At 36.0% G+C, this 16,525-nt stretch overlaps 1 protein-coding gene across 13 annotated transcripts in view; it reads right to left on the bottom strand.

Moving 5' to 3' along the window:
• LOC107931165 (receptor-like protein 9DC1) overlaps positions 1-16,525 on the bottom strand; it is a 29,823-nt gene that overhangs the window by 12,762 nt on the left and 536 nt on the right. The window contains exons 2-6 of one of the 13 annotated variants that reach the window (XM_041110669.1): positions 16,364-16,444; positions 15,927-16,273; positions 15,322-15,415; positions 15,113-15,235; positions 11,655-15,001 (exon numbers count right to left, since the gene is read on the bottom strand). In XM_041110669.1, coding sequence (XP_040966603.1) covers positions 12,849-13,892 — 1,044 coding nt within the window. In that variant the 5' untranslated portion in view covers positions 13,893-15,001; positions 15,113-15,235; positions 15,322-15,415; positions 15,927-16,273; positions 16,364-16,444 and the 3' untranslated portion in view covers positions 11,655-12,848. Of the gene's footprint in view, positions 1-11,603; positions 15,002-15,112; positions 15,236-15,321; positions 16,445-16,525 lie in introns of those variants that run through there. The other 12 variants (XR_005925352.1, XM_016862964.2, XM_041110667.1 and 9 more) reach the window with 12 other exon arrangements.

The raw sequence follows: 16,525 nt of genomic DNA, 5'->3' as shown, positions 1-16,525 counted from the left end.
AATTAATGAGCGAGTCCCGAAAGGTCTCCCAAGAGTGTATAATAGCAAACAACCATAGCCCTAAAATCTCGTCATCAAATTTGACACCCATACCAAGCAACTAATTCATCACATTCTGAAATTCACTAACGTGGTCAGCTATAGACATTCCTTCTTTGTATTTCAATGCCATCATTTTCTTCAGCAAAAACAACTTGTTATTGCCCGACCTTGAAGCATATAAGCTTTCAAGCTTCTCCCACAATGTTCGAGCATGTGTCTCCTGATCAATGTGGTTGTAAACATTTTTTTCAACAAATTGCCGAATAAAGCCACACACTTGTTGATGCTCAAATTCTCATTCTTCATCACTTTTCGAATCGACTTTTTGAGTAGTAAAGACCGGAAGATGCAAAGCCTTCACAAACAACAAATCCTTCATTTTATTCCGCCAAAGTTGATAATTTGTGCCATTCAACATAATCATCTTGCTCATATTAATTTCCAGAATTATCTGACACAATAACCAAGCTTTGATACCAGTTTGTTGGGAAGAAACCGAATAACCGAAACAAAACAAAAGCACAACCGGTGTTCTTTCTCTCCCTATAACTCCTGTCAAAAATTATGGCAAGCACAATAGCACAAAATATGTTCTCTAGCAACCTTAATCAACCACAAATCAACTAATGCAACCACAACAAAAATAAATAGAGACACCGATATTTTTACGTGGAAAACCCCTCTAAATTAAGGGTAAAAATCACGGGACTTTAGAGTCCGATCAAAAGCTCCACTATCATCAAATGTTCAACTACAAGATCACAATTTCTAGCCTACAACAAGCATTCAACTCCAACAAGGCTAACAATATGTAATCTTTAGCAAAAGAGAGAAAATGAGAGAACATCACCAAAAACGCAGCTGGTGAAAAATGGTTATTTTCGACGATACAAGACTAAGATGAAAAATTTGACTGTACAAAGTCAAGAACACCTTATCGCCTAGCTGCTGTCCAAAAATCAGCTCAATCGAATCACGGATGGACCTTTGATCAAAAAGTTGATCACTACTGCACCAAACTTGAAAAACTAATTTTTTCTTCTCTCTGTCTCTATTTGAAATTGAGATTTTGGCTCTCTCAAAATTTTTTCCCACACACCCGTAAAAGCCCTAAAAAATAGCTTTTGATAAAACCAAAAAAAAAACAATACATTGTGGCAGAAAATATGAGTTCCCCACATAGTGGGACCCATACCCAACACTTGATTGTCTTGTTAGCTATAAACTTAACCTGATAATTCAACTTTAATTTATTTTTTTTAATTCCATCATTAATACCATTAGATATAATTTCATGGAGGAGATTTGCTTTTTCTTGATTGCTTTAGGAGAGTTGTAGGATGGATTTTTTAGTAGGAAAACAACTGAAGTCATTCAAGAAGATATAAACAGCTGCAACTGTGTAAAAGTAACATTGAGAATAGATCCTTACACGTTATTGAAATACCATACTAAAGATAAAGACATATAGCTGAACATTAGACACACCATATATATATATTATGAAAATACAACAGAAATGCTTGAACATTATTTGCTCTGCCTAGATCCTTCTTCCTCCATTGTTGTGATTCCTGGTCATTGGCTTTCTTCTCCGCCTCATTTCAATATGATTTCAACCAAACTCACAATCCACTTTGGCTTACCAGTTTGGAAAACAACACATCCCACACCCAATCCTAATACCACTCCACATCTATAACCCAACAACACTACTTTCCACCTAAAATCAATGTTTGATTTTGATCCACCTTCTTCAGATAAGTTTGAAGGTGGCAGAGGTGGTGGTAGCTCATTATTGTTGCAATCACTTGACAATAGAAAACCATGTAATCTTTTGATCCCTTCATAGGAAGTATTTCCAAAGGTATTGAATTGTTTTCCTTGAGGGATGCACCCAACCAATTCATTCATTGAAAGGTTTAACATAGAAAGAGCCGTTAAATTTAGCAGTTCTCTTGGAATCCTTCCAACTAGCTTGTTTGAAAAGAGGTCTAGCCATTCAAGGTTGGTCAAACTACCTATTAATGTGGGAATGCAACCATTAAGGCTATTATAAGAAAGGTTTAGCCTTTTGAGTGATCTAAGCTTTCCAATAACCTTGGGAAACTCTCCATCGAACTTACTATTTGAAAGATCAATGATCGCCCACATGACAAAAATTTTATTCAATGCTATATCTTGTCCTTTCATCACAATTCCAATGGAATAGCTATAAAAGCCACCACTACCATTAACATCTTGCACACCCATGTATGTCATCGTACCTGCATCTTTAGTGAGATTTATGATAGCCTTGAAGCTGTTGATGTATCTCCTAGGTAGGGGTCCAGAAAAATAATTACTTGAAAGGTTAAAAATTTAGAATTTAGAGAAACAAGGGCTAGGCTTTGAGCTATGGTCATGCAAAGAACCATGCATTTGATTTGACTTTTGTTGCGCGAAAGCGTGTAAAAGAGTAAAATTATTGTACTAAAAAATCACACTAAGTTCAATTCCCACGAAAGAGAGGTGGATCACGAGGATCACTTAAATACCAGGTCTTTCCTAACCAGAATATCCCTCTATCATAATTTAATCGCACAATAAATCACAATAATCACACTCACAAAATATGCAAAAATAAATAGTAAACAACACCAAAATTTTAACGAGGTTTAGCAAAATTTGCCTACGTCCTCGGGAACTACCAAATATATTTCACTCCAAAATACAAGTGAAAATTTACAAATAGTGAGAGAGAACAATGCCTTAAGTAGAGAATGGCAAATGCTGGGGATGATTAGAATGAGAAATGGTTACGCCTATTTATAGTTGAGGTTCAAGGGTCAACTTGCAAAGTCCCTATACAATTAGGGACCAAAATTGCAATTATTCCATGCCAAATTCCAAATCAACTTTTGGTGCCCATATCTTTGACTTTTTAAAGGTATGGGTAGATATGGGCAAGGTATGGGTAGATTCTAATAATCTCCACCTTGAATATTTGATTAGGATAATCTTATTTTCACACAATTCTTTCTGCCTTTAACAACAATACTTAATAGTGCTTTCTTCAACTGTTAAACTTGCAGGATATTGATCAAGTTCGAACAATGTTCGAACTTGGTTGTTGTTACCACCTTGGTCATCATATCAGCGGGATTATCTGCAATCCTGATCTTCTGAAGACAAATGTTCCCCTCATCAATAATTTCCCGCACAAAATGGAATCGTACGTCGATATGCTTTGTACGTGCATGATAGACTTGATTTTTTGCTAAATGAATAGCACTTTGACTATCACAATGCACGTTAATATGCTCCTGAACCAATCCCAAGGTTTTAATCATACCTTGTAGCCAAATAGCTTCCTTTACAGCCTCGGTTACAGCTATTTATTCGATTTCTGTGGTTGACAATACAACTGTAGACTATAGTGTAGACTTCCAACTTACTAGTCTTCCAGCAAGGGTAAACACAACCGGTAATTGATCTTCGCTTGTCCAAATCACCGGCATAATCAGAATCAACGTACCCAATAACACCTTTACCAAGTGTATTATCCTGCTTGAACAGTAATCCAACATCCACGGTCTTCTGAATATACGGTAGAATCAATTTCATAGCTTGTCAATGTCCTTTTCTAAGATTATGCATATACCTTATCACTATATCAATCTAGCCTTGTATCGAATTTCATTTTTAACAGGAAATTATTCCTTCTTTGCATACACCCATTTGCATCCAATTGCCTTTTTTCCCTTGGGTAGTGTCACCAACTCTCAAGTCCTATTTTTACGAAGATATTGCATTTCTTCATTCATGGCTTGCTTCCACTTTACACCATCAGGGTTACTTATTGCTTCTGTGTAAATAGATAAAACATCATCTGCAATTAGAAGTGCATAGGCCACTATATCATCAAAGCGAGCATGCTTACGAATCTCTCTTCTTGGCCTCCTATATGCAATTGAATCTTGTTGCAATAGAGGTTTTTCGGTCGGAACTTCTTCATCATTTGTCCCCCCAATATTAGCTGGATTAGCGTTAACCTTTTCAAGCTCCACCTGCTGCAAAGTACTACTGGTTTTATCATACTTTTGTGAATCCTTGTACTTTAACATGGTTGATTCATCAAAAGTCACATCTCTACTGAAAACAATCTTCCTTGTATTAAGACACCAGAAACGGTATCCTTTTACTCCATCAGTTATACCCAAGAATAATGATTTTTTTGCTCTTGGGTCTAACTTAGATTCTTTTACATGATAATATGCAGTGAAACCAAATACATGTAAAAAATTATAATCAGTAACAGATTTACCAGTTCACATCTATATAAGAGTTTTTTCATTTATTGCAGCTGATGGCAAACAGTTAATTTGATGGCACGCATATGTAACTGCCTCAGCCCAAAATTTATTACCCAATCCAGCATTGGACAACATACATCGAACTTTCTCCAGTATAGTCTGATTCATGCGTTCTGCCACCCCATTTTGCTGTGGTATATCCCGAACAGTAAAGTGTCGCACAATGCCCTCATCTTAACATACTTGTAGAAATAGATCATTTTTGTACTCAGCACAATTATCTGATTGAAGTCGTTTGACCTTTCGACCAGTCTGAGTCTCCACCATCTTTTTCCATTTCAGAAATGCATCCAAAACTTCATTTTTTCTTTTCATTAGATACACCCATACTTTTCTTGAATAATCATCAACAAAATAAACAAAATAGTGCATACCTCCCAAAGAAGCCACTTTGGCAAGTCCCCACACATCACTGTGAATGTAATCTAGAATTCATTTCGTATTGTGAATTACTGGACTAAATTTTACCCTCGTTTACTTGCCCAGAACACAATGTTCACATAATTCTAATTTGTAAGAATTTGCACATTTCAACAAGCCTTTTTTTTGCCAAAGTCTGCAAAGCTTTTTCAGCAGCATTTCCTAATCGCATATGCCATAATCTGGTAGCCTCTAAATCTACATTTTTCGCAGAAACTGTCGATGTTGATCCAATAACTATACTTCCATTTAAAAAATACAAGTTATTTCTTTTTGTGCCTTTCATCACCGTCAATTCCCGAGCTACTACCTTTAGTAATCCATCTCTCAAAGTGATTATGAGCCTTTTAGATTCTAGGGCCCCTAATTAGATGAGATTTTTTTTCAGGCTAGGTACGTAGCGAACATCTATGAAGACTTGGATTGAGCCATCGTGATTCTTCAATTGGACTGTACCTACTCCCATTGTCTTACAAGCACTATCATTGCCCATAAAAACAACTTCACCTCATTAAGACTAGAAAACCAATCCTTATTAGGACACATATGGTAATTACATCCTGAATCCAAAATCCACTCATCCGTATGACAAGCCATTGCCATGCCAACCAAGTTAAAGCCTGACTCGTCATCATACTCCGCTACACATGCATTAGAAATAGCCTTGCCCTTTTGTAGCTTAGGACAATTCTTTTTCTAATACCCTTTCTCACGGCAAAAAGCACATTCATCTTTGGTGGGTCCCCTTTTGGACTTTCTCCTTCTACCAGATTTGCTGCTGTGTGAACCTCTTATTGTTAAGACTTCTGCAGTTGTATCTTTATAATTTCTTTTATCTTTCTTTCGAGTATCAGATCTATACAATGCACTACAGACTGCATCAAATGTGATCGTGTCATTCCCATGAAGCAATGTGGTGGTAAGATGATCATATTCACGATGAAGAGAATTCAACAATAATAATGCATTGTCTTCATCTTCAAATTTCTCATCCAAATTTAACAAGTTGCTAAAATTTTATTGAATGAGTTCACATGGTCATTCATCGATATACCGGGTGCATACGTGAATCGATAAATTTTTTTTCATATAAAGCCTATTTTCAGGACTTTTCATTAAAAACTTTTCTTCTAGTGTATCTTACAACTTTTTCATATAAAGCCTCTGCCATTTTTCTCCTCAATCCCAACTACTATATAGTGGACAGTGTCGTATACGTGAGTAGTGCCGTAAACGATCGTATTCCCCAAGTACGAATCTAGCTTTGATACCAATTGTTGCGCGAAAACGTGTAAAAAAGTAAAATTATTGTACTAAAAAATCACACTAAGTTCAATTCCTAGGAAAGAGAGGTGGATCACGAGAATCACTTAAGTACCAAGTCTTTCCTAACCAGAATATCCCTCTATCGTAATTTAATAGTACAATAAATCACTACAATCACACTCACAAAATATGCAAAAATAAATAGTAAAGAACACTAGAATTTTAACGAAGTTCAGCAAATTTTGCCTACGTCCTCGGGCACTACCAAATATATTTCCCTCCAAAATACAAGTGAAAATTTACAAATAGGGAGAGAGAACAATACCTTAAGTAGAGAATGGCAAATGTTGGGGATGATTAGAATGAGAAATGGTTAGGCCTATTTATAGTTGAAGTTCAAGGGCTAACTTACAAAGTCCTATACAATTAGGGACCAAAATTGTAATTATTCCATGCCAAATTCCAAATCAACTTTTGGTGCCCATATCTTTGACTTTTTAAAGGTTAGCTTCTAATACATACATTTAAAAAGTCAAAGATATTGGCATCAAAAGTTGATTTGGAATTTGGCATGGAATAATTGCAATTTTGGTCCCTAATTGTATAGGGACTTTGTAAGTTGGCCCTTGAACCTCAACTATAAATAGGCCTAACCATTTTTCATTCTAATCATCCCCAACATTTGCCATTCTCTACTTAAGGCATTGTTCTCTCTCCCTAGTTGTAAATTTTCACCTGTATTTTAGAGTGAAATATATTTAGTAGTGCCCGAGGACGTAGGTAAAATTTGTTGAACCTCGTTAAAATTCTGTTCTTTACTATTTATTTTTGCATATTTTGTGAGTATGATTGTAGTGATTAATTGTACTATTAAATTACGATAGAGGGATATTCTAGCTAGGAAAAACCTGTTACTTAAGTGATCCTCATGATCCACCTCTTTTCTGGGAATTGAACTTAGTGTGATTTTTTAGTACAATAATTTTACTCTTTTACCCGCTTCCGTACAATAATTGGTATCAGAGCTAGATTCGTATTTAGGGAATACGACCATTCACGGCACTACTCACGTATACGGCACTGTCCACATATATAATAGTTGGGATTGAAGAGAAAAATGACAGGCATCGTCATCAGCAAGGACTACTGTGACCAATGCAAAATTTGAAGTAGAGAAATTTGACGGTACCAATAATTTTGGTATGTGGCAATGTGAGATACTAGATGTCTTATGTCAGCAAGAGCTGGATATAGCCCTTGAAGAAAAACCTGACAAGATGGATGATAAAGAGTGGGTCAAGATAAATAGACAGGCGTGTGGTACAATCCACTTATGTTTGGCCAAAGAGCAAAAGTACTCTGTCATGAGGGAGACATCAGCGAAGAAGTTATTAGATACACTAGAAGAAAAGTTTCTAACGAAAAGTCTTGAAAATAGGCTTTATATAAAAAAAACTTTATCGATTCACGTATGCACCCGGTATGTCGATAAATGACCATATGAACTCATTCAATAAAATTTTAGCAGACTTGCTAAATTGGATGAGAAATTTGAAGATGAAGACAATGCATTATTGTTGTTAAATTCCCTTCCTGATGAATATGATCATCTTACCACCACATTGCTTTATGGGAAGAACACGATCACATTTGATGCATTCTATAGTGCGATGTATAGATCTGAAACTCGAAAGAAAGATAAAAGAGATCAAAGAGATACAACTACAGAAGTCTTAACAGTAAGAGATCATTCACACAGCAGCAAATCTGGTAGAAGGAGAAAGTCCAAATGGAGACCCACCAAAGATGAATGTGCCTTTTGTCATGAGAATGGGCATTGGAAAAAGAATTGTCTTAAGCTACAAAAGGGCAAGACTATTTCTAATGCATGTGAATTGGAGCATGATGAAGAGTCAGACTTTAGCTTGGTTGGCATGGCAATGGCATGTCATACGGATGAATGAATTTTGGATTCAGGATGTACTTACCATATGTGTCCTAATAATGACTGGTTTTCTAGTCTTAAAAAGCTAGAAGGTGGAGTTGTTCTTATGGGCAATGATAGTGCTTGTAAGACAATGGGAGTGGGTACAGTCTAATTGAAAAATCACGACGGCTCAATTCAAGTCTTGACAGATATTCGATACATACCTAGCCTGAAGAAAAATCTCATCTCATTAGGGGCTCTAGAATCTAAAGGGCTCACAATCACTTTGAGAGATGGATTACTAAAGGTAGTAGCCCGAGAATTGACGGTGATGAAAGGCACAAGAAATAACTTGTATTTTTTAAATGAAAGTATACATATTGAATCAACATCGACAGTTTCTGCGAAAGATGTAGATTCATAGGCTACCAGATTATGGCATATGCGATTGGGACATGCTGGTGAAAAAGCTTTGCAAACTTTGGCAAAGCAAAGTTTGTTGAAAGGTGCAAATTCTTACAAATTGAAATTCTGTGAACATTGTGTTCTAGGCAAGCAAACGAGGGTAAATTTTGGTCCAACAATTCACAATACGAAAGGAATTCTGGACTACGTTCACAGTGATGAGTGGGGACCTACCAAAGTGGCTTTTTTGGGAAGTATGCACTATTTTGTTACTTTTGTTGATGATTATTCAAGAAAAGTATAGGTGTATCTAATGAAAAGAAAAAAAAATGAAGTTTTGGATGCATTTCTGAAATGGAAGAAGATAATGGAGACTCAGACTGGTTGAAAGGTCAAACGACTTCGATCAGATAATGATACTGAGTACAAAAATGATCTATTTCTACAAGTATGTCAAGATGAGGGCATTGTGCGACACTTCACTGTTCGGGATACACCACAACAGAATGAGGTGGCAGAACGCATGAATCAGACTATACTGGAGAAAGTTCGATGTATGTTGTCTAATGCTGAATTGGGCAAGAAATTTTAGGCTAAAGGCAATTACATATGCGTGCCATCTAATTAACCGTTTGCCATCAGCTGCAATAAATGGAAAAACTCCTATGGAAATGTGGACTGGTAAATTTTCTACTGATTATAATTCTTTACATGTATTTGGTTCCACTGTATATTATCATGTAAAAGAATCTAAAATAGTCCCGAGAACAAAGAAAACATTATTTTTGGGTATAACTGATAGAGTAAAAAGATACTGTCTCTGGTGTCCTAATAAAAGGAAGATTGTTTTCAGTAGAGATGTGACTTTTGATGAATCAACCGTGTTAAAGTATAAGGATTCACAAAAGGATGACAAAACCAGTAGTACTTTACAGCCGGTGGAGCTTAAAAAGATTAACGATAATCCAGCTAATATTGTAGGGACAAATGATGAAGAAGTTCTGACTAAAGAACCTCTACAGCAACAAGACTCAATTGCATATAGGAGGCCAAGAAGAGAGATGCTCGTTTTGATGATATGGTGGCCTATGCAATTCCAAATTGCGGATGATGATGTTCTGTCTACTTACACAGAAGCAATAAGTAACCCTGATGGTGTAAAGTGGAAGCAAGCCATGAATGAAGAAATGCAGTCTCTTTGTAAAAATAGGACTTGAGAGTTGGTGATACAACCTAAGGGGAAAAAGGCAATTGGATGCAAATGGGTATATGCAAATAAGGAAGGATTTCCTGGTAAAAATGAAATTTGATACAAGGCTAGATTGGTAGCAAAGGGTTACGCTCAGAAAGAAGGAATAGACTACAATGAAGTGTTTTCTCCAATTGTGAAGCATTCGTCTATTCGAATTTTGCTAGCCTTAGTTGCGCAATATGATCTTGAACTAGTTCAGCTTGATGTGAAGCTTGATGTGAAGATCACGTTTTTACACGGTGATTTCGAAGAGAAAATCTATATGACTCAGCTAGATGGATTCAAGGTTGCTGGTAAAGAAAATTGGGTTTGCAAACTGACAAAGTCGCTTTATGGATTGAAGCAATCTCCGAGGCAGTGGTACAAGCGATTTGATTAGTTCATGAAAGGACAAAGGTACACAAGAAGTAAATTTGATCATTGCGTGTATTTTCAGAAGCTACAAAAAGGAACTTTCATATACTTGCTCTTATATGTTGATGATAGGCTAATAGCATCTAAGAGCAAAGTTGAGATTGAAAGAATGAAGACTCAACTCAATCTCGAGTTTGAGATGAAAGATCTAGGTGAAGCTAAAAAGATTCTCGACATGAAAATATAGAGAGATAGAGCTCATGATGGAGTTAGTTTGTCCCAGAAGCAGTATTTAAAGAAGGTACTACAGCAGTTTGGTATAAACGAGCAGATAAAACCTGTAAGTACCTCATTGGCTTCTCATTTGAAGCTTTTTGCACAACTATCTCTTTCGACAAATACAGAACGAGAATCCATGTTGCAAGTTTCGTATTCTAATGCAGTGGGCAGCTTGATGTATGCAGTGATGTGTACAAACCCGATATTTCACAAGCAGTTAGTATAGTGTGTACAAGCCCGATATTTCACAAGCAGTTAGTATAGTGAGCAGGTATATGCATAATCCTGAAAAAGGACATTGGCAAGTTGTGAAATGAATTCTACGGTATATTCAGAAGACCGTGGATGTTGGATTACTGTTCAAGCAGGATAATACACTTGATAAATGTGTTATTAGGTACGTTGATTCTGACTATGCCGGTGATTTGGACAAGCGAAAATCAACCACCGATTATGTGTTTACACTTGCTGGAGGACCAATAAGTTGAAAGTCTACACTACAGTCTATAGTTGCACTGTCAACCATAGAAGCTGAATACATAGCTGTAACCGAGACTGTAAAGGAAGCTATTTGGCTACAAGGTATGGTTAAAACCTTGGGATTGGTTCAGGAGCATATTAACGTGCATTGTGATAGTCAAAATGCTATTCATTTAGCAAAGAATCAAGTCTATCATGCACGTACAAAGCATATCGACGTATGATTCCATTTTGTGCGGGAAATTATTGATGAGGGAAAAATTTATCTTCAGAAGATCAAGACTGCAGATAATCCCGCAGATATGATGACCAAGGTCGTAACAGCAACCAAGTTCGAACATTGTTTGAACTTGGTTAATATCCTGCAAGATTAACAGTTGAAGAAGGCAATATCAAGTATTGTTGTCAAAGGCAGAAAGAATTGTGTAAAGATAAGATTATCCTAATCAAATCTTCAAGGTGGAGATTATTAGAAGCTACCCATACCTTGCCCATATCTACCCATACATTGCCCATATCTACCCATACCTTTAAAAAGTCAAAGATATGGGTACCAAAAGTTTTAGAATTTGGCATGGAATAATTGCAATTTTGGTCCCTAATTATATAGGGACTTTACAAGTTGGCCCTTGAACCTTAATTATAAATAGGCCTAACCATTTCTCATTCTAATCATCCCCAACATTTGCCATTCTCTACTTAAGGCATTGTTCTCTCTCCCTATTTGTAAATTTTCACTTGTATTTTGGAGTGAAATATATTTAGTAGTACTCGAGGACGTAGGCAAAATTTGCTGAACCTCGTTAATATCTGTTCTTTACTATTTATTTTTGCATATTTTATGAGTCTGATTGTAGTGATTTATTGTGCTATTAAATTACAATAGAGGGATATTCTGGCTAGGAAAGACCTGGTACTTAAGTGATCCTCGTGATCCACTTCTCTTTCTTGAGAATTGAACTTAATGTGATTTTTTAGTATAATAATTTTACTCTTTTACGCGCTTCCGCGCAACAATATGGATAGATATGAGCAAAGTATAGGTAGCTTCTAATAACTTTAGTACAAGAACTTGTAGCCGCGGAAGACTTCCCAACCAATGAGGAAATGTATCATTGATCTTGTTGTTCCCAAGATCTAACACTTCCAAAGACCTACAATTGAGGATGGATGGTTACAAAGGCCCTTCAAATTGATTTCCATTTAAGTTAAGATTACTCAATTGACATCCCTTTGCAAATGTTGGAGGAATCATTCCATAAAACTTGTTCTTCTTTAAATTCAAAAATTCAAGGTTGTTGCTCAAATTTCCAAAACTTGTGGAATAGTTCCACTCAATTTATTGTGGGACAAGTCAAGAATTTGGAGAGCACTCACATTGCATATCAAAGAAGAGACCTCTCCACCTAAACTATTGTTTGAGATCAAAAACACATTGATTGTCAAAGATGGAATTGGAAGGTTTCAATGAATCAAATTGGAGCTTAAGTCAAGAATATTAATATTCTTCCATGGGAGTTGCTCAACTTCTGTCAATGAGTTGTGAGATAAATTTAAGTAACTCAAAGAGTCACAAGTCACCTCTTGCAGCCATTGTGGAATCTTTCCTTCAATTCTATTGTTAGAAAGGTCTAAAGTTTTCAACTTTTTTAACCCTCTCAAAAATGGGGAGAATTGGCTGACATTATTTGAGCTTAAGGATAGGCTGTTTAGTGAAAGGTCAAGATATTCAAGATTTGGGAGATTTGAGAACATGCCAAACTCTATAACACCACTGAGATTATTTAAGTATAAAAGGAGCCAGGTAAGGTTGAGAAATTGGAATATTGAAGATGGAAGAGGACCTTGGAGTTTATTATTCCCTAACACTATCATTTCTAGTGATTTGGATTGGAATTGTCTGATGTGTCCACTGAATTGATTTTGAGAGAGAGATATTTCCATTAAGGAGGAAGCAGCATACAACCATGACGGAAGTTTTCCATTTAGTAAATTGTTAGATAAGTCTAAAGATATTAGATTAGGGAAAGCAGCTTTTTCATCTGGAATGGGACCTTTTAAAGAATTTTCAGCTATTCTCAAGTGTTGAAGCTGTGTCAGGCTTAGAATTGACAATGGAACTTCTCCACTCAATTGGTTCCATGACAAGTCTAAATAAGTGAGCTGCAAGAGGTTCCCCAATGATATCAAAATTGATCCCTGTAAATGGGAATGAGACAAATCCAAATATTTCAAGACATAGGTTGTCAATCGAATCAATCAATTTTGTAAAGGACATCCATGACAGATCCAAATGTTCAAGATTACTGCTCTGATTGAAGTTCAGAAGATCAAGACTAAGGTTTCGATTGTATCCTAAGTTGAGCAAATTGAGGTTTGGCGAATGAAGAATGTTACTTGGGAATTTTCCTTGCAAATCACAACCACCAAGACTGAGAGACTTTATAGAAGAGGATAGATTCATGAAAACATTAAGATTAATAGAAGGCATGATAATTCTATCAAGAAAAAGATGTCTCACCTCAGTTAGGTTGTGAACAAGTCCCTCCAAAGTATTTTTGTCAATTGTTAATTGGTCAAAAAAAACATTATGAGAGAGATCAAGTGAAACCAATTTTGATGAGTGGGAGATTTGGGATGGGACTTTTCCTGCAAATAACGTTTCTGAGATGTTAAGATACACCAGCCTTGTAAACTGACCAAACTCAGAGGGCATCTTGGAATAATTAAAATCATTGTATGCAATGTTGAGTTTTTGAATATGAGGAAGAAGGAAAAGTGTACTATTGGAAGGGAAGTTGCCATACAACCAACTGCAACTCAAGTCAAGGGCAATAACATGAGCATTTAGGTGATCACAAGTGACCCCATCCCATGAGCAGCAATCTGTACCCTCTTTCCATGAATTTGTCTTAGGATAAGATTTAAGGCCAGCAATATCGTCACAAAGAAAAGAAGTAAACTCTGTTTTGATGATGGAAAATGAGTTCTTGAAATGGATCAAAGAAGTAGCTTCGTGATGAGAGCACAAGTGCGTTACCGAAGAGGCAGAAAGATGAGGGAAGAAGAAAAATAGATAAAGGAAGTGATAGGGTGTGATAAAGGAGGCCATGTTATGTTTTCAAATAAGGTTAACATGGTATGAATTATGAGAACCCTATTTATAGGCAGAACAAAACTGATATGAAACTAGAATTTTAATGGTATAGTCCATTGATAATGAAGAATCTAAGAAATTTTATGGAAATTGTGGATAACCATCATGTTTTTATTTCTGATGGAGAAAAGCTAAGAGCGTGAAGAAGACCAAAACTGTCAATGTCACCCAAACCTAATCTACAAGTCACCACAATGTACAGTAATTCCACACACACACACACAAAAAGACTAATAATTTTGTCCCCACATATTCAAAGCAGGAAAAGAAGTTCAAAGTTTCAGAGTAAATAACACTTGAATGATTGTATTATAGAAAACACTTCAATGATATATAATCCCTTATCACTTGTCTTCTATATATTCAAAGTTCACTGCTTGAAAATTCAAACCATGTGTATCCTATATATGTTGAACAATAGTATCTAACAAACATATTTTCCACAAGACTAGAAAATTTGTATGCCATTTTCTATTACTTGCAAGAAAACTACCAGGGAAATTGCATTTCTAATTCATCCATAGGCTTTAAATTCAAACAATAAAAACGAAAAAGAACAGGAAACTTCTAGGAAAGAAATTTTATTACATCAATTTTCCAGTTATTTAATCTTTACCCAATGTTGGTTCTAGATTAAATTTGAAAAAAAAAATGAGGGCAGATATTTTTATTTTTGAAAAGTAAAGGATTATAACTCAGCCCAATAAAAAAGCCACAATGCAAAGCACACAATAAGCAAGCAGAAAAACCAAAAACATTGAAAACAAAAGGCAATAACAGATCATGCACCGCACCAGGCCCAGAAAACCACGTTGCATTATTGTAGTGTCATTTATATTATCAAGTCATGATATCCATATTACTTTCCCACTAATTAATTCAGTTCAATAGACATAATTTGAATTAATGGCCTAAATTTTAAACTTTGAAGAAACATAAGGCAACTAAATGAAAATTAATAACCTCCATCACCAGAGCTGCCCACGCTTGTCTTCGTACATGTCCTCCAAGTAAGCAAGATAATGATTTTCTCCTTTAGAGATCATGAAGATAAAAGATTGAACCTAAACATCAGGAGAATATGTCAGTGGACGTTACATTCAGAAAAAACAGATGATAAAGTACAGCATCCAAAATCCATGCCATCATTCTTTTTCTTAGATGTCAATGCTTACTGCTTCTGAGGTCCCATTGAGGCAAAATGCTGGGAAATGTTTGAGCCTTTTACCACATGTCCATGCAGTGCCTGCTCACACAATATCTGAACTTTGTTCAGTCAAGTTCCTCAAAAGATAGCCCTGCAATATGCAACATATGAATCAGTGTCAGAAAAGGCCAAGGAAAGAGTAAGGAACTGAACTAGTAGAAAATCAAGATAGTATACCATATTATCCAGTGCTTGGGCTTTCCAAGCACTAATCTCAATCATTTCACAATCAGGAAACGTAAAGCTAGCAGCATGTCATGTTTCGGTGACTCTGTCACAGAAAGTTCTATAAGAAAATGTAAATTTCAGAGATGTTTGACATGGTGTTTACTTTCCAAGGAAACATGAATTCCAAAGATCAACAACTCTGCCAAGTTTGTCGCTTCAATCAAAAATGGTAAGAACAACAAGACCAGTCAACAATAATCGATAATAACATTTTCTATAACACTAAAAATGACTTGTAGGGATTATAAATTTGAGGGGGAAATGGATGAACAATGGGATCAAGTTACAACTTACAAGCATGTGATAACTAGCAGACATACAAGACCTAGATGTATTATTGAGCTCTTATATAAAAGACAACTGAAGATGCAAAGCTTAATTTTTAAGCTTTTCTGACGCTTGATAAGCATAGTTTTAGTTCAGTTCCCAAGTCTAAACTGCTTTGCTATGGTATTATTTTTATAAGTACATTGAGACCGATGCATGCTATTGCGATTTATCATCTTTGAAGCCAAGAAAATGACAGAATGCAGACCAAAGGTTCAATTACATACTAGATCGATCTCCCTAAAACTACTGCTTTGAGAGCATGGATGTAAGCCAATCAACAACCTCTCTCCTCAACCTCCATTTGAAACCAGCATGAATTGAATTCTCAGCACCATATACCCTCACAAACTCCTCTGCAACAACATAACATATGCCTAACACTCCTCTGAGAACTGATAACTGCACAGACAGATTACCGCGCTCCTGTGAAATAAACTCCTCCATCCACTCAAAACAATGACCATTTCCAGACATTTTGATATGCAATAAGCAATCTGCTTCACTACTTGTTCACATAGCTAAAAGATGTTCGATGAAACTGGCAAAGGGTTCTTCTAAAATCGTACATTAGCTGCCAAGAAGACAACCACCATACATTCATTCATTCAGTAAACAGCTTCAATATGGAAATAAGCTATTATCTTAAAAATGCTCTTTCTACCACAGAGGAATAAGAACTAGGCATCTCAGAAAACTTGCTAAATTAATGACTTTGCCCACTTCAAAATGAACAAATGATTAACTGCATTAACCCCAAAGAGGTCACCATCAATCTCCAGTTGAACTTTCAAGGAACAATAATAAACAATAGAAGGAAATAGGG

Source organism: Gossypium hirsutum, chromosome A04, assembly GCF_007990345.1.
Source record: "Gossypium hirsutum isolate 1008001.06 chromosome A04, Gossypium_hirsutum_v2.1, whole genome shotgun sequence".
NCBI classification, from domain to species: Eukaryota; Viridiplantae; Streptophyta; class Magnoliopsida; order Malvales; family Malvaceae; genus Gossypium; species Gossypium hirsutum.
This window is presented reverse-complemented; position numbering and strand designations above follow the sequence as displayed.